Source organism: Ailuropoda melanoleuca, chromosome 6 (assembly GCF_002007445.2).
Source record: "Ailuropoda melanoleuca isolate Jingjing chromosome 6, ASM200744v2, whole genome shotgun sequence".
Lineage (NCBI taxonomy): Eukaryota > Metazoa > Chordata > Mammalia > Carnivora > Ursidae > Ailuropoda > Ailuropoda melanoleuca.
In genome coordinates, this window is record NC_048223.1 from 115,618,773 (window position 1) to 115,637,119 (window position 18,347).

Genomic DNA, 18,347 nt, shown 5'->3' on the forward strand with positions numbered 1-18,347 from the left:
GTCTAAAAATAAGTTGCAGAGTCAGGTATATATACTATGAATCAACGTGAATTAGTATATACTGTGAACTAGATTTTTGAGGATGATAATTAATCATCTCCCTTCCCTGCATTCCAACTTCCAAACCAATTGAGTCAGATGGATGGAGATCGAAATATCAGCTCCAGTATCAACAAGTTGGCCTGGCCTCTCTCTTCTCTATACCCCAAACAGCATTCAGTCAGCAGGTGCCAGGTTTCCTCCTCTGCTTTGCACCTGTCTGTGTCCTGGCCACTGTCCCAGCTCAGGCCCTCTTCATCGTTCACCTGGATTTGGCCACCTGTGGCTGGTCCCATACCCCAGTCCCCCACGAGTGCTGCCAAGTCATCGTGTTTCCAAATACAGCCTGCATCACTCACTGTTGGAACTTTCCATTGCCCAAAGCCTCTTAGCTTATCACATAAATAGTTTCATGTTCCTCATGGCTTTTCATATTTCTGTGCCTTGGCACATGCTATTGCCCCTTGCCCTAAATGGCCACTGTTCATCTTTCAAGATTCATTTCAAATGCACCTTCCTCAGGCAGAGTTAATTCTCTCTACTTCCCACATTTTTTGAAATATGCCTCTATTATACCCGAAAATGCAACTCTTGTATGGTTATATATAATTATTCATTCACCTGTTTATTTTGTTAGACTCTGAACTACTAAGAAAGTCTCGCTTACCCCCACCCCTCCCCAGGCCTGGCACGTAGTATGTGTTCCTTTCCTGTTGGTTAAGATAATACACTGTTGTTCTGTGTGTATATATATACAAACACATACTTATGCTTTAAATTCAAATTTGAACTTTACATATCCTTTTCTAAAAATAGTTACGAACTCCAAATTACATGTACAGTGTTTTGTCTGTGCAGCCTGTCAGTACAGCAGACTTTTCCTGCTGCAAACTTCCTCTTTCTTCCAGCTCCCAAATCCCAATCCCAACGCCAGCCCACGGCCGCCTTTCTTACTTGGAATAATAAAATTGTATTTTTTTTAAAGATTTTATTTATTTGACAGAGAGAGAGTCAGCGAGAGAGGAAACACAAGCAGGGGGAGTGGGAGAGGAAGAAGCAGGCTCCCAGCAGGGAGCCTGATGTGGGGCTCGATCCCAGGACCCTGGGATCACGCCCTGAGCCGAAGGCAGATGCCCAACAACTGAGCCACCCAGGCGCCCCTAAAATTGTGTTTTTATTCTGAAGTCGTTGGGTAGCAAAAATCCCCCTTTGCTCTAAGTTTTCAGGCCCAGGGGAATGAAGAGATGGCCGTTTGTGAAGATGGACCGTCATGGGGCCTGCACAGCCTGTGGGCGTTTCAGCCATAAACGAGAGGGAGGAACATTGCTGTTCACATATTACAAATCACACTGGGTTACCATAAATTTGTGAAGACTTTGTTTTTCTCCATTTTGATTTCAAAAATCAGATACTATGTAACTCCCAAATTTTCCTGCCAAGTGAATTATCCGTTGAGTACATAGAAAACAATACTTTTCTTAAAGGCTCTCTGAAAATCCAAAGATTGCTGTAATTTGAACGCTGCCATCTATATTCCTTGCAAGTGGTTAGTTTTTGAACAATCATGTTCCTTGAGTAACAAAAGAACCAAAACTTCAAGAAAGATACTAGCTTTATCATAAAACCAGTTCAAAGCAAAATTAAATGATAGATTTTAAGACCTGCATAAGTGGAACCTTCTGCTTTTCCTCCTGAGACCTCAGGAGCCACGAACGCGGGGGCCCCGCTCCCCTCTGTCTGCCTCTTCTCTGATCACTGGAGTCAGAGGCGGGTCTCCTATATGCGGATGCATCTCCGCAGAGCTCTTGACTTCATCAGAAGTTTGCAGCGAATCGGTGACTGCACACTACACAATCGAACAAACTTCCTAGAGTTGAAGAGCGCCCCTGAGACTGTTGTGTCTTGTAAGCGTGGGGCACAAACGTTCACTTCTCACTCCTGCCGCATCTCCAAAGGGGTCGGCTTCTCCTCCGCTCCAAGTCCTCTCCACTCTGGGATCCAGTCTCCACTTTACAGCAAAGAGATATTTGCTAAAATGTAAATCTCCCCTTTTGGAAACTTTTTTTTTTTTAAAGATTTTATTTATTTGACAGAGATAGAGACAGCCAGCGAGAGAGGGAACACAAGCAGGGGGAGCGGGAGAGGAAGAAGCAGACTCACAGCAGAGGAGCCTGATGTGGGGCTCGATCCCACAACGCTGGGATCACGCCCTGAGCCGAAGGCAGACGCTTAACCGCTGTGCCACCCAGGCGCCCCCCCTTTTGGAAACTTTTAAGAGCTTCCCATTGCCAACCAGATGATGTCCAAACCCTTTTGCGTGGTTCAGATTACATCCGGCTCCTGCTTACAATGCTAGCTTTGTCTTTCACCCAGTTTTAAAACTCTGTACACCAGCCCTCAAAAACCGGTTACAGTTCCCCAAATGTGCTTAACTGTTTCACCTGCAGGCCATGAAGAGTCTCTTTCTTACCCTGGGGTGCTGCTGACCCCTCTTGACTCTGGCCAACTCTTCAGGTTCCCCAGACCTCTGCTCATATTTCCCATCTCCAGCAGAAGCATGTCCCAATTTCCCAAGACTGGTTTATGTGTGGCTTCCCTGTGCTTGCAAATCCCTAGGCTCACCTCTGTCTCTGCACTGAGTGCGCTGGATCAAGATGCCTTTCCCATCAAACACAAAGCTCTTTGAGGACAAAGCTAGGCCTTATTCCTTGTATCCAAGCACATAGTACGTGCTTGATAAATAAATGTCAAATGTATACGTGAGTGGACATGTGAGTGGTCATAACATCTTAGAGACCTCTAGATCTCTTACCTTTATCTTTATTAGATATTTGAACAGGAGACAGTGGGCTGAGGGTCTAGACACTTGGGCTCCTAGTCCATTTTGCCTCCAATATATGGTGGCCTTGTCAAATCAGTTCACTTCACGGGATGTCAGGCTCTTCATTTGTAATATGATGAGTGGAACTAAATGAGCCACAGCTGAAAACTAAGCTTAAGTGTGTTGCTTCGTAGATTCATGTTTACATTTTGAAGAGCTCTTAACTTTTATTTTATTTTTTTTAAAGATTTTATTTATTTATTTAACAGAGAGAGGGACAGCCAGTGAGAGAGAGAACACAGGCAGGGGAGTGGGAGAGGAAGAAGCAGGCTTCCAGCAGAGGAGCCTGATGTGGGGCTTGATCCCAGGACTCTGGGATCACGCCCTGAGCCGAAGGCAGACGCTTAATGACTGAGCCACCCAAGCGCCCCTTATCTTTTATTTTTATCTATATTTTTGCATACAGATGTTGCTTTTGAAATCGTCTGCAATCCATAACCTTAATTATGTATATGGTAATCCCTGTACGTACCCTGGAATTTGATTCTTCTGACTTTGTTAGTTATTTTGCATTGTCTGGACACAGCCTTACTTCTGTATAGGAATCTGACATTATAATGTATAGAGACCTGCATGTATCCACTCAATTTATGTATCTACACTTTGTCTTGGGTGGTGTTTGACCTGTATAAATCATAAAGGAAAGAATACCTTGCCCTCACCATCTATCCTTCCAAAATAACAACACTAAGAATGTACTCTTGGATAGAACATGTCTTGGTTTAATGGATGTTCATGCTTTTTCCCAGGGTTGGACCCAGCCGGGCCATATTTCCACAATACTCCAAATGAAGTTAGGTTGGACCCCTCGGATGCTGACTTTGTCGATGTCATTCATACAAATGCAGTTCGCTTGCTCTTTGAGTTTGGTAAGTTTTCAATACAAACAGAAACTACACTGAAGCACGGAAAAGAATTCTAGAAGCATTTATCCTGCTTTTATCTATTTCAGGTGCTGGAACTATTAACGCTTGTGGTCACCTTGACTTTTACCCAAATGGAGGGAAGCACATGCCAGGATGTGAAGACTTAATAACACCTTTATTTAACTTTGATTCCAATGCTTACAAAGAAGGTAAATACTTTCTAAAATATGATGCTGGCTATTATACATTCACTCAGCTCCCTCCTTGGATAGGATCCATACCATTTTGCACATAATATAATATAAAAATATACTTTAGCCCAAAACACAATCACATGTATAAAGCTCCCACCAGTTGTGAGAGCTGCGAGATTAGCGTCCATGTCTTAGTTATGTTCGTATCCCCCGGGGCTTATCAGAATAGCTAGCATATTGTAGTCACTCAGTGTAAACAGGGAGGATATGCTTATTCATTCAGCAAGATGTATTGAGTGCCTACTATATGCCAGGCATTATTCTAGGGACAGCAGATGTAGGGATGAATACAAAAGACAAAAACCCCTCCATGATGGAGCTAATATTCTAGTTTGCTAGAAAAACAATAGAGTAAGGAAACAAAATAAAGCATGGAATGAAATATAAGGTGTTGGTGATAGTGGGGGTCGAGTGGGGAAAGGAGATTTTTGATAGGGTGGCCAGGGAGTCCTTACTGAAAAGATGACCTAAAGGAGTTAGCCATGAGGATACCTGGGAGAAAGGCATTCCAGGCCAATGGGTGGGGGACGACCAGTGTAAAGGGCCTGGGGCAGGAGCCTGCCTGGGAAGTTCATGGCAGTGAGGATCCTACTGTGGCTGGAGTGAATTGAAAGAGGAGAGTAATAGACATGAGGTTAGAGGGCAGAGGGGGATGATACAGGGCTTTATGGACCATTGTAAAGATTTCAGCTTTACTCAAGTGAGATGGGAGACATGGGAGGATTTGGAGCAAAAAAGAGATACGGTTTGATTTACTTTTTAACAGAATCACTATGGATCATACATTAAATTAATCACAAATTAAACAAATAGTATTTAACCCTTTATAATAGTTTCCAGTAACAACAGTGTCTATTACAGAGTGCCTGGTAATAAGGCACCAAAAGTTATTATTTGGGAATTTGTTATTCCCTGGATATACATATCATCATCATGTAAATAATGAAACGTGTCATACATAATATATAAAATACATAATAATATAATGTATGATGATATGATAATTAATGGATGACTCTAAATATCTCACCATCTGATTCCACATGGTCAGAGTCTCTCGATGATGTAATTATTTGATCTTCCAATTGGCTGGTATAGTGGGAAGGTACACAGATCATGACATTGAGAGTAGTTGGAATGTCCTCTTCTCTAGAGACAAATTGCAAAGTTTTAATATCTGTTCTGAAGAGTAAATGTGATTAGAAGTATCTGTTTGCCATGCCCACTGAAGAAAAGAAACAATAACTGGTGAATTACAGACACTCAAAATGAGAAAGCCAATTCCAGCTAGAAGAGATAAGCAAAATTCATTCCAATAAGGCCTATTATAAAAATTATTTCTCTTCTTATTTTCCGTATTATGACTTAAAATCCTACTAGTATAAAATATAGATCATAATATTTCTTTTTTAACTTATATACATACACAGAACATTTGAAATTCTGTAAAGAATTAATTCAAGTAAAATACATTTATCACAAGCTATCATTTTAAGACGTTATAAAATTTCCTACAACTTTATTTAAAGTATGTATATCATTCATATTATGATTTAGATGAGTTTGAAGACATTAAGATATTCGATTTTACATTATATTTATTACTAAGAAATCACTTTTAAAATTTGTATTTCCCAGATGCTAACGAACCATCTTGTCTACATCACAATTAATTGTGAATATAAATCTGAATATAAAAAGACCTAATGTAAGAGATGGCCTTGTTTAAAAAAAGATGATGCCAGTTATTGATCTCTGCTTTCTGAAGTTACCCTGTCTCAGTTATCTACTGCATGACAAGCCAGAATGGCTTAAAAGAACAATGGTTTTATTGCCCATTGTTCTGAGGGTCAAGATTCAGGCAGAGTTCTGCAGAGACTTTGCTCTGCAATGTGAGTCGTGTGATTGCATCCGGTTGGGGGCTACACTGGGTTAAGCTAGGTGGGAAGATTCAACATGGTCTTCCACGTCTGGGTTCTTGGTACTGGTTCTTCTCTTTAAGTGGTCTGTTCTCCTTCAGGACCTTTTTTCCCAGACACTTAACCGGGATTTCTTTTTTTTTTCTTTTTTTTTTAAAGATTTTATTTATTTATTTGACAGAGATAGAGACAGGCAGCGAGAGAGGGAACACAAGCAGGGGAAGTGGGAGAGGAAGAAGCAGGCTTCCAGCAGATGAGCCTGATGTCGGGCTTGATCCCAGAACGCCGGGATCACACCTGAGCCGAAGGCAGACGCTTAACGACTGAGCCACCCAGGCGCCCCAACCGGGATTCCTTAACAGAAAAGCTGGGTGCTAAGAAAGCAAGAGTGGATGCTAGAAGGTCTTTTAAGACTGAGGACCTGAAATTGCACGGGGTCAATTTTTCCATGTACTGTTGGTCAAAGCAAGTCACAGGACTAGCCTGCAATGTGGGGTGGGGTGGGGGGAATGAAAAAAAACATAGGCTCCTTGCTCTTGAAGGGAGGAATGGTAATCTGTTCTGTTATTGCAAAGGTGTGAGGACCTAAAAAAGAGTGACTCACTGGAGGCCACTATGACAGTATAATGATCTACCACATATACTAAAACAAAATCTCGTTTCTCTAAGATCAGCCAAGTTGTAGGTCATTGGAAGAATAGTCCATGGCAGACAGTAGAGACGTTGCTATAGAAGATAAAGAGCATAAATGACTAGAATGCTATGATAACTTCAGAATGCACAAGTGTATTTAGATCTATCTTATTTATTATTGTAAAAATCCAAACTATTAGTGCCCATAATGTCATGCCTGACAATGACAAAACTAACTTGTCTGTAGCATTCTTAATAATACTTCGCACTTGTCACACCTCGAAGCTCATTGGGTGAGCTTCGAGGGTGTTGCTGGCTGTGTTGTGATTGAATAGGAGGCAGTTCGGCCTTCCTGCAGAAACAGGGAGACAATGAACGAATGGGTCTACGGAGAAGATGCTGTGCGCACAAGAATACGGAAAGCTCTAAGTGCTTTCAAGCTCTAAGTCAGAGTCCCGGGAAGTGCTGAAGATGATAGTAGCAGAACACAGAGTTATTTACATTTGCATTTGTTTTTTTATCCTGCTTGAATGTCGCTTGAGAGTCATACAAAGAATTCTTTGGTACAAAGAAAATGATACGTGCTATTGATAAATGTTGTGCAGTATCCAAGCCTACACACAAAGTCTGTCTGTCTAGACCTCCCAAGTCAAGAATCTGTTGTTTTAAGTTACTTTTCTAAGACATGGTTCGTACGGTTAGTTATCAGTTGGTCCGTTTATTGCTCTCAATTAACTGGAAACTGTCTTCACAGAAGTGACTTCCTTCTTTGAATGCAACCATGCCCGAAGTCATCGCTTCTATACTGAAAGCGTTCTCAATCCTGATGCATTTATTGCTTATCCTTGTAGATCCTACAAATCTTTCAAAGCCGTAAGTAAAGTGTTTTGCAGTGGAATTCCATTAGCAAGTCATTTTTTGAACCATGATCAGCCAACGAAAAATTAGTGCTTTGAGTATGTGGCAAAAAAAAATCCATCTGCCATTTTGGGAAATAATAGATTCTTTCTCTATGCCGAGTACTGAACAGTAGCTGGATTGCTGAAGGGCTTAAATAACTAAACCAACTATTTGTATTCTGGTTGTTTCAGCTCTTTTGAAGATTATATCCAATGTTGCGTTTGGGGCCATTTGTTATGCAGTAATTAGATGCTACTGTGTAACAGGCATAAATCCAGGGCAGAATTTTTCAGTGTATATATTTTAAATGTCATCTTCAAAGATGCCCCGAAAAGGCTGAACCAATCAATAGCTACAACCAAACATATTACTATTTACTTGGAACGTGAAAATTATTTTATTAAAATTTAATTATTTATACAGAGCCGAACTAAGGCATAGATAGCTAACAGGAGTTCCACACAGATCAATAAGGGACAAAATACCAAATCTGATTTTGCTTGAGTCATAAAATGCACGGTGCCAGATCTGAGGTAAATGTATTTTTCATTTGGTTATCACTATGAAAAGGAGAGAGAAAACCTATTTTATGGTGGGAAGTGGAAAGATTGCTTCTTATGCTTCAGAGACCTAATTCCCTGTTTCATCAGGGTAGAGAATGTGAGGTTTCCAGCTGGAGTTTATTGTTAAGTAACAGCACTTGGTGCGTAAGTGCAGTGTTGGGACAGGAATAAGCCACTTCCTTCCTCTTAAACAGAGCAAGGTGACTGGATGCCCTCTGGCCACCTTCTCTGTCTCCCGAGCCAGTTGTTCTTACTCATGGCACGCCCTGGTGAACTGCTGTGCTCGGGAAGCTTGCCAGCCAAACCCTGGCTTTTCCCCAATAACCAATGCTGCCTCCTCCTTCTTCCAGCTGCAGATGCTGCTCTGAGTGGCTAAAGGGATCTTGGCACTGACTATACTGAAGGCAGGTGGAAGAGGCCCTCAGAGTCGCAGTATAGTCAGAGATAATGGGCTACAGTCTGCGAGATGGGCGAAGCGAGGCTCCTGTGCCACATGGATGCTAATTATGGCTACAAACTAGAGAACATCGCATCAATTTCCTTGACATGTTTTATTGTGTTTCTCCCCAAACAGTCATAAAAAGGAAGTGAAATGAAATAAATAGAACAGAACAGAATGGAATGGAATAAAACAAAATAAAATAAAATAAAACAAAATAAAATAAAATAAAGTAAAATAAAATAATAAAATAATAAAATAAAATAAAATAAAATGAAGGAGGAATTGTAGTACCAGGCTGTCTGGTTCACATCCTTGCTCCCTCACTTACCCAACACGCATCATTGGACAAATTCTTTAACTGCTCTGCCCTTTGGTTTCCTCATCTGTTAGCTAGGGAGGCTAAAAGCACTGTAATAATAAAGAGGCTTGTGAGGATTAATTAGTTAAATGCAGATAAAGTGCTTAAAAAGTGCCTGGCATGCGGTAAGCCCTTAATAAATATGAGCCCTTTTATTATTGTTACAAGTTTGCTTCATTAAAAATAGTTTTCCATGGGATGTTTTACTATAATCCTAGCCTAAATGTCCGTGGTTTATAAATCTGAAAGCTCAAAACCTAAAATAGCAAATATTCAAATGCTGCTAGCCAGGTTTTTTTAAGTTAACATTTTGTTAGTTTTGCTTTAGATTTTAAAATGTAAAAGATATGGGGCAGCTGGGTGGTTCAGTCGGTTAGGTGGCTGCCTTCGGCTCAGGTCATGACCTGGGATCGAGCCCCACTTTAGGCTGCCTGCTCAGTGGAGAGCCTGCTTCTCCCTCTCCTTCTGCCTGCTGCTCTGCCTACTTGTGCTCTCTCTCTAGCTCTCTGTCAAATAAATAAATAAAATCTTTAAAAAATAAAAATTAAAAAAATAATAAAATGTACGGATAAAATTTGATTCTCTTTTATTCCCTTAACACCCTCCCCTGAGGCAGGGCTTATAGTGAATCCCGTATGTATCAGATAAATAGTATTACACTGTATCTTTCTGGATTTGCTTTTTTTCTTGTTAAATTTTATAAATTTGAGATCGACATTGATATATGTAGATCTAATGTATTTATTTTATAGGAATCCATCACAATTTATTTCTTCATTCCCTTACTAACAGGCATTTTGGTTGTTTCCAGCATTTGTTATTAAAAGCAGTTCTGCGGTAAACACTCCTGTGTGTCTGCTAGTGTGCTTGTGGGGAAGCTTCATTATAGGGCATAGTACAAGTGAAATTGTCAAAGCCTAAGTGCATTTCTGTCTTTTTTTAAAAGATTATTTCTTTATTTGACAGAGAGAGTGGAGGCAGGGGGAGGAGCAGAGGGAGAAGGACAAGCAGAGCCCCATGTGGGGCTTGATCCCAACCCGAGATCATGACCTGAGCTGAAATCAGGAGTCAGACGCTTAACCGACTGAGCCACCCAGGGCCCCGCATTTCTGTCTCTATTAGACGTTACCAGATTGCTGTCTGCAACATCCATCAACTTACATTCCCATCAGGAGCAAATGAGAATCCCACACTTGTCTTCACCACTACTTGATGTTGCAGCTTGTTTTAATTTTTGCAAATCTGCTGAGTATGAAATTGTGTGTTTTCATTGGCACATTCCTGACACCTAGTAAGATTGAGCAGCTTTTTACATAGTTATCAACTATCTGATTTTCCTCTTCCGGGGATTATCTATTCATAGCATTTACTCATTTTTCTAATGGACCCTTCCCCCCCCCTCGGTTGTTTTTGTTTTATTTTGTGTTGTTTTTGAAGACAGGGTAGCCTATTAGGCAACTAGCCATTTTTAAATGCATGCACTTTATTTAAATTTCAAAGATTTATTATAGTTTAATAATGTATCAAGAGTTTATTGAAGGTCAACATTTCTAATTACATTTCTAACCTACCTCTTATTTTCTGTCACCAGGGAAATTGCTTCCGTTGTCCCAAAGAAGGTTGCCCAACAATGGGTCATTTTGCTGATAGATTTCACCTCAAAAATATGCAGCCTAATAGATCATATTATTTTTTAAACACAGGGTCTCTTTCCCCATTTGCCCGTAAGTATTGTAGCTCAGTTTTATTGTAATGCTTTAAGTTATTTGTCTTTAAAAATTCAACAGTTTTTACTGGGTGTCTACTAAATAACTGGGCACTGGGCCAGACTCTGAGGATATAGTGAGGAACAATACAGGGAGTTTAGACTAGTGGGGAGTTTCAGTCCTGGGTAATAAACGTTCTGCTAAGAGACGTGCAAAGGAAAGTCTTCTAGAACCAAGTCAATGGAGCTTCCTGAGGGAAGGTGATTTCTGAGCAGACTCCTGGAGGATGAGTCAGAGGGAGAAGGAAATGGGAACATTCCAAGTAGAAGGAACAGCGTGGGTCGGTGCCTGGAGGTGAGAGAGATCGAGAGAAAGAAGAACCCCCTATTGGGACTGTGGAGACCAGGAGGAGAGAAATACGAGATGAGTTAGGAGAAGTAAATTAAGGCAAATAATGAAATCGTGAGCCACGTGGGGAGTTCGGACTTTATGAGCTCCTGGAAAGCCACCAAAGGTGTTAAGATTATCAGACTGGTTTCTTAAAAAGTTCTTGTTGCTGCATGGATTAGAGGGAGACAGGATGGAGGCAGAATGACCTGTTAGGACAAGTGTTGCCTCACCACAGGGAAGGCGAGGGATGTTAATTAACCTTATAGTGCTAATTATTTCACAATATATCGTTATATGTATGTCACGGTGTACACGTCCACAGTGTTTATGTCTCAGTAAAGCTGGACAGAAAGGTGGGAGAAGGGGAGAGAGTACGGAGATGGGTGGGAGGTAGAAACAAAGTGGTACCTGGTGAATGGATGTGAGGGATGCCGGAAGTGGAGAAGTCAAGGGTGACTGTGGCTCACTGGACGTTGTTCCATTCACTGACCTTGGTGACACAGGAAGAAAGGCTGGCTTGGAAGAGATTGATGGGTTCAATTTCCAACTTACCAGGTTTTTCGAAGACTTGGGATGTGGGGGGGGGGGTGTTCACAAGGCTGTCAGAGATACGGGCGACCGATGTGATGTACAGTTAACGCTTTGAGAGATAAACCTGCATGTAGACAGCCATCAGGGCTGTGGAAGCAGATGATGGAATTAGCCAAGAAAAGTGTCAGATGAGAAGAAAGAGAGCGGAGAAAGAGAACCTGCAAAGGAGACTGAGGAAGGTCTCAGTCTCTTTCAGAGAGAGAAGGTAAACTGGCGTGGAGAGCGGTAAAAGGAGCCAGGGAAAGACAGTGAGGAAGAGAGGACGGAGCCACTGCACCAAATATGCTGACAGGTCAGATGAGACGGTCCCCAGGGCTCAGGGGATAGAGCGCCGGTGCCGTCACTGGGAACCCCGGGGAGAGGGGCTTCCGTGCAGGGGTGGCAGTGGGTGGGCTGAGGAGGGAGGAACTCTGGCAACAATTAACTCAGGAATTGGAAATTCTCTCTGGAGATTTTTTTCCCTTTTCAGATGTTTTTCAAACAATTTTAGGAAGAATTGCATTTTTTTCAATGTGTTATTAAACATAAAAGCAATTTCAGAATTCACAATGAAAGATCTGTTTCGTTCCAGATTTTTTAAAAGTGACACTTGGCCACTTGCAAGGGATTTGCCCTGTTGGGAGGCTCTGTGCTGCCCCAAACCTGGGATAACTGGGCTCTCTGAGTGCAGAGCCCCGTGGGAGAGGAAGGGACAACTCAGTTCACCTCCCATTCTAAAAGACACAGACCCTCTTGCCTGCTAGGTTTTCTAGATTTATTCTGGGTTAGTTGCCAAACCATGGCCAATAAAAACCTGGCCGTGCAAAGTATACATGCTGCAGAATACAAATGTAATAGTCGGAATAAAACACACACTTCCATTTTGAAAAGTCATAAAAATGCCTGGAAAATTAAAGAATTTTCTTTAAAGAATATCATGACACTATTTACTTTCAGAAAATGAACTCATGTACATATATATGTATTTTTAAATGTAGTTTTTCACCAGATTCACTTAAGCTATATTAAGTTGTGCTCTTTCGTGAACACAAGCAGCCTCGTTCAAGGCTGAAAGTTGCGTTCATGTCAAGTGCCCAGGAGGTCATGCTTTTCTCATGTTTTCACCTCTTCGTTTTCGCTCTTTTTTTTTTTTTTTAATTTCCAGGTTGGAGTCACAAATTATCTGTCAAACTTGATGGAAACAATGTCACTCAAGGGACCCTGTTTCTCCGTGTAGGTGGAACAACTGGGAACACGGAGGAATTTGTGATGGCCAGGTAGGCAATGGCCAAGGACGAGGAAGCGGCAGGTGGCACAGTGCTGGGCACTTACTCAGACTGGCTCAGTCAGCAGCTCGGTCTTTTCCGACAGCGGACTGCTACAGGCTGTCATGACATATTTGACGTTTCTTTTCACTTCCGGCTTTCCAGATATAAAATAGAAATCATAGGATCTATTGTCTCTGCAGTTCCACCTACAAACAGGAAAGGTCAGAAAGTGCTAGCATAAAATTATAGCTGTAGATCATAAAGCAAGTGGACAATAAACAAGAGTTATTGTTAATCTGGCCCATTAACATTATACAAATTCACATATGTTTTGGTTTGTATAGATTCAAATTACTCATGGAATAAGACATATACGTAAATGGCCAGATTTCTAATAAGCTATCTGAGTAGCACGCACAGATACAGGACACGTGTTGAAATAGTCAAAGGTGGGAATAATTCAACAGAGACATTCACTGTGTACCTTTGGCTAAGGTCCCTTTTATCTTGAGTTTTCTTTAACCTTTTCTTTGGTCAGCCTTAGCATTTTCGTATTAGAGATTTCACTTACGTTGTTTAATTCTGTAATCCATTTCCGAATTAAGGTTATGCACACTAATTGGATGCTACCATTTTGCAAACCAATGAATGGATTAGATTTTTGCCTCTTTGCTTTCCATCATCTTCAAAGAGTGGGCAGAGGCATGAAAAACAAGAGATTTCTGTGGTTATTTTGTCAGTGGAAGAATGCATCAGATTAGTCATTCTGGCCATGTGTGCGCATCATCCTGCAGCTATGGGTTTGGTCCGTGATCCTCTGGACTCCGGTGAATGCACAGGCCCCAGCCCACCTTTCCAGCCCCATCTCCCACCATCTGGTGTGTTCATCTTTAGCACAGCCAGATTACCATGATTACACTACCCTGCATTGACTAGATCCCACCTTTTCCTCTCTTCCCAACTTCACTCATGCTGTTCCTCTGTTCCAAATACCCTTCCTGGTCTTAACATACCTCATTTGCACGTGTTCTTTGTGTCTCCATTAAGCTCGTTCTCTGGGAGCAGTTCCCTACGATCGATTGTGTGCCCGAGGCTCTGAGGCTCACTATTGCCTGAGGCTGGGCAGTTTGAGCCCTGCAGGAAGGCCTCTGACCTGGGACAGGTGGGAACAAATAAAAATTCCTAAGAATATTTCGGGACGCCTGGGTGGCTCAGTTGGTTGAGCGTCTGGCTTTTGGTTTTGGCTCAGGTCATGATATCAGGGTTTTGAGATGGAGCCCCACGTGGGGCTCTGTGCTCAGCGGGGAGTCTGCTTGGGACTCTTTTCCCTCTGCCCCTTGCCCTCACTCACCCTAGAACCCACGTGTGTGCACACTCTCTCTCAAATAAATAAATAAGATCTTTTAAAAATGGTAAGAATATTTTGACATGTCTGCATTTCTTTTCCAATTATTTAAGGAAGCCATTTGTCATCTTGTCGCATAGCCACCAATCCTGTTAAGAATGATTCAGGATTTCTAGTTCACAGCAGATGTCCCATCTTGAAATGAAGTCAGATAAATGCGTCTGCACGCTCTCTATTCCTGTTTTTCAGTCAAGCATCAAGAGTCTGGCCCCTCCCTGTAGTTTATATCTCAGTCACGTGGGCTTCTAATGACACTGTTATGAAGGTCTACACAGTAGATTTACTGAGTGAAGGCAGATCAGGGAGCAGCAGGGAGAGTCTCCCTAAGAAGCTGGAAGAAAAGTTGCCTTCTGGTAATGAAAGCAGTTAATTCTATATGGAATAGAGAAAAACAGGCCCTAGGAATAGCAACATTCATTCATTCACTCAGCAGACAGGTAAATGCCCACGGTGTGCCAGGGATTGCTCTGATTGCTAAGAATCCAGCCACCGGTCCTGTCCTTGTGGAGCTTTTCTTCCAGGGAGAGGAGACAGACAATACATGAACGATGGAAGAAGGAAACAGCAGGAAGAGGGAAATCACATCTGGTCTAATTTGGCCTTGGAAAGGGTGTGCCTTGTGCCCCAAGATAATCTACTTCTCTCTGCTCTGGTGGCATGCTCACCAAAACATCTTTTGATGACTAGTTTGGTCACGTGGTTCTTTTCATGTAGATAAAGAAGTGACCAGGGAGAGAGTTGGAGGACATTTTGGTTAATAAAAAGAAAGCATTTCCCCCTTGGGAACAGAGAGATCAGTTTTCTGTGAATTTAGCTCCTCATTGAAAGTTTGATCATTTCCTGGTGTCATAAAATCTGGTTTCTGAGACTAGGAAGCCGAGACCAGACCTTCCGTTATGGAAATCTGGTCAAGATAACGCCTCTCTAGGCATTCCCCAACATCGACTAATCAAGCTTCCCATTTACCTCACCCTTCCTCTCAAGCTTCAGAACGCAGCTATTCCAAGATGCTGATTGACGGGAACGAAAAGAATACATCTCCTGTAAGCAAATGTCGGCGGATGCGACTCTCTTTCATGGTACCCACACGTGGCTTCAGTGCAGCATCGAGAAGACCCAGTGTGAGCTTATGAGTCTTATTTTTCTGTTTACAGTGGAACACTTAAGCCAGGAATGACTTACACAAAATTAATTGATGCAGACATTAATGTTGGAAATGTAACAAATATGGAGTTCATGTGGAAGGAACATTTGTTTGGGCCTTCTCAGAATAAGTTGGGAGCAGAAGTGGTGACAGATATATCTGGAAAATATGGGTACAAGTAAGTATTACTTTTCCCCTTGTATTTTCAAACAGAGTTTCAATGTTTAATGGTATTTGAAACCTACATGTAACTTGAAATTTGCAACTTGTATAAAAATTTGTACGTCTTGAAATTTTATTATTAAAGAAAAGGAAACTTATTTAAGAAATGAACATTGTATTTGCAAAAGTGTTTACAAAATAATAATTACTCATTAAATTAGATCTACCATGTCTCTTTTTCCCCCTAAAATCATTTTAATATCCTTTTTTTCCCCCTCAAAATTTTTCAGATCTACCTTCTGTAGCCAGGACATTATGGGACCCAGTATTGCCCAGATCCTGAAACCGTGCTAATTTCAGATACAGTCTTGATGGATTTATTTATTGGGAGCAGTGAAAGAAAGAATCTCCTTCTGGTTGGTATCTGAACCAAACCTGGCCTTCGTGAGTGAGATAGAAAAGTACCGTTGTTGCAATTTTCTATATAGAATGTTTTTCTCCTTGATAAACTTTGTAGGTGCCTTAAAAACAGACGGAGTCCAGGACAGAGAATAGTACGGTAATCTGTAGGAATCTGGGTATCACTGCCAGAATAAAGCTGTGTTGGAATTCCCCTGAATGAGAGGAAGTGATACTGAAGTGTTGTGGTATAAATTCACTACGCAAAAGTGAGACTCTGTCTGGTTGAATATTCGAAGTACATTTTGAGTATTTCCAGGTAGAATATGCATTGTTCTAGAATGATTTAAAGAATATTTATTACATTGTTAAATCTTGGTAAGACAAATTATGGCTATAGTTCATGATATGTAGATGATAATCCCGTGGGTTGGTATGTCTATGTATTAATAATGGAAACCGATGAGAGTACATTAGTATTTCCAAGGTGTTCCATGGTCTTCAGGTGTGTGTGAAGTGAAAGATTCAGGGGTTTGTCTGTGATATGCCCAACAGTTGAGGATCAGCCCCTTCTCCAGAGGCCCCTTGCCCGGAGAGAATTACTCCTCTCTGGGCCTTGAAAGCCCCATTGCAAATTTGCAATTAGCCTAAAGGGAGCATTTCATTTGTAAAGCACTTGACTACCCTTTGTGTTTGCAATAATGATCCTGTAATATTTAAGTATGTCAATTTTTAAAAACTTTGCTTCAATTTTTTGTAATTTAGTTGTCCTTACCCAGCGCAAATCAAAGATGACTGTTTTTATCTGCTCTGTTTTCTAATGGGTTTAGTGTTTAGCCCACAGCACTGGACTGTAAATGTTGTTGAAAAAAAATGATGACAGCTCCTCTGCAGAAGTTTTCTGGATTCTCCTTGGTGCCTTGCTGCCAAGTGAACCTCAGGAAGAGGCCCCTGGATGGACTTACACTTGTGCTGGGGCAGATAGCAGAGAACCAAGTAGCGTGTCTCTTTCCCATTGTGCAAGTGGGAGCTAGAAGACTGACTGGAGCACGAGACTCAATAGAAGGAGGAAAGGAGATGAGGACACATTTGGCACGATCTGGCTGATTGTCTACTCTCTGGTGGGCATGTCAACCCAAGGCTTAGGCCAACCCGGAACAGGGTGGCCATGAGCAGCAACTTGGGACGGTCTGAGCCTCTGAGTCCTACTAACAGTGTGGCAGCCCAACACACTGCTCGGCAGCCTGGCAGTGGAGTCGGCCCCATGCCTCTGAGGGCACGACACCTTCCCTTGCCAGCCCTGTACGACCCTGCACTGTTCTCTGCTTAGCCTTTCTTTCTTTCTTTTTCTTTCTTTCTTTCTTTCTTTCTTTCTTTCTTTCTTTCTTTCTTTCTTTCTTTCTTTCTTTTCTTTCTTTCTTTCTTTCTAAGGGCTTGGCCATCAGCAGGAAGGGTTATGGATCAAATAACAGCGTTAGGCTCTGTGAGTATGGCCTGCCTCTTTGCCCAAGAGGCCTCTTGGCTGGCTCTTTCTAAGCTTGAAAAGACAAATGGGAGTCAATTAACTTCTGGCAACCTATTTTAATAAAACACCGACTTTCTGTTTCATAGATCTTACTATTGTCCTTTTTTTTTTTGCATTATGAGAATGTTGTGAGGATGAAAGTGTGCATGGTCTATCTAGCAAAATGACTCTGAAAGTTTAGAATGACATTGTTTTCCATGTGTATGACATTGTTTTCCGAGTCTATTGTTTCCTCAGAAAGCGCTAAAAAATGACACCCTTTCTCTCTGAGTGCCCTGCATTATGGTTATTTAGTATTTTGAACCAGCAGATATTGGGGTAAAGACTGATAGGAAGTTCTGCTCCTTGATTGGACTGCCATTAATGCTGCAGAGTGACTGCCAGTCTAGTGAGCCATCCCTCACTGCCATTGATTCACCCATACCTTGTCATCATATCACCCCAAATGCTCACCTCCAAACCTGTTTGGTTTTACTGTATTTCTTCCCATTTACACTTCAAATTGTTGAACATAACTACAGTATCCATTTTATAAAGATTAACAATAATCTTTTTTTTTTAAGTAGGCTTCATGCCTAGCATGGAGCCCAATGCAGGGCCTGAACTCACGTCCCTGAGATTAAGACCTGAGCTGAGATCAACACTCAGACGCTTAACTGAGCCACCAAGTCACCCCAACAATAATCATTTTTAAATAAACTTCAGGTTAACTGAAAAAATTAATAGGAATTCCTCAATATCATCTTACATTGAGGTGGTTTTAAAATTTCCAAGATTGCCTGAAAAATGTCTTTTGGCAGTGAGTTTGTTTAAACTGGGAGCCGAGCAGAATGCATACGTCACCTCTGATTGACTTGTCCCTCAGTCTCTGTTCACCTGTAACAGCTCCTCCTTCCCCTTCTTGCACACCAGTTATTAAATAG

At 41.5% G+C, this 18,347-nt stretch overlaps 1 protein-coding gene across 1 annotated transcript in view; it reads left to right on the forward strand.

Moving 5' to 3' along the window:
* PNLIPRP3 (pancreatic lipase related protein 3) overlaps positions 1–17,223 on the forward strand; it is a 35,864-nt gene extending 18,641 nt beyond the window's left edge. Inside the window, exons 6-12 of the mRNA XM_019797842.2 lie at positions 3,670–3,789; positions 3,873–3,995; positions 7,347–7,465; positions 10,447–10,579; positions 12,687–12,798; positions 15,349–15,516; positions 15,791–17,223. Coding sequence (XP_019653401.1) covers positions 3,670–3,789; positions 3,873–3,995; positions 7,347–7,465; positions 10,447–10,579; positions 12,687–12,798; positions 15,349–15,516; positions 15,791–15,854 — 839 coding nt within the window. The 3' untranslated portion in view covers positions 15,855–17,223. The remainder of the gene's footprint in view (positions 1–3,669; positions 3,790–3,872; positions 3,996–7,346; positions 7,466–10,446; positions 10,580–12,686; positions 12,799–15,348; positions 15,517–15,790) is intronic.
* Positions 17,224–18,347: the final 1,124 nt, after the last annotated feature.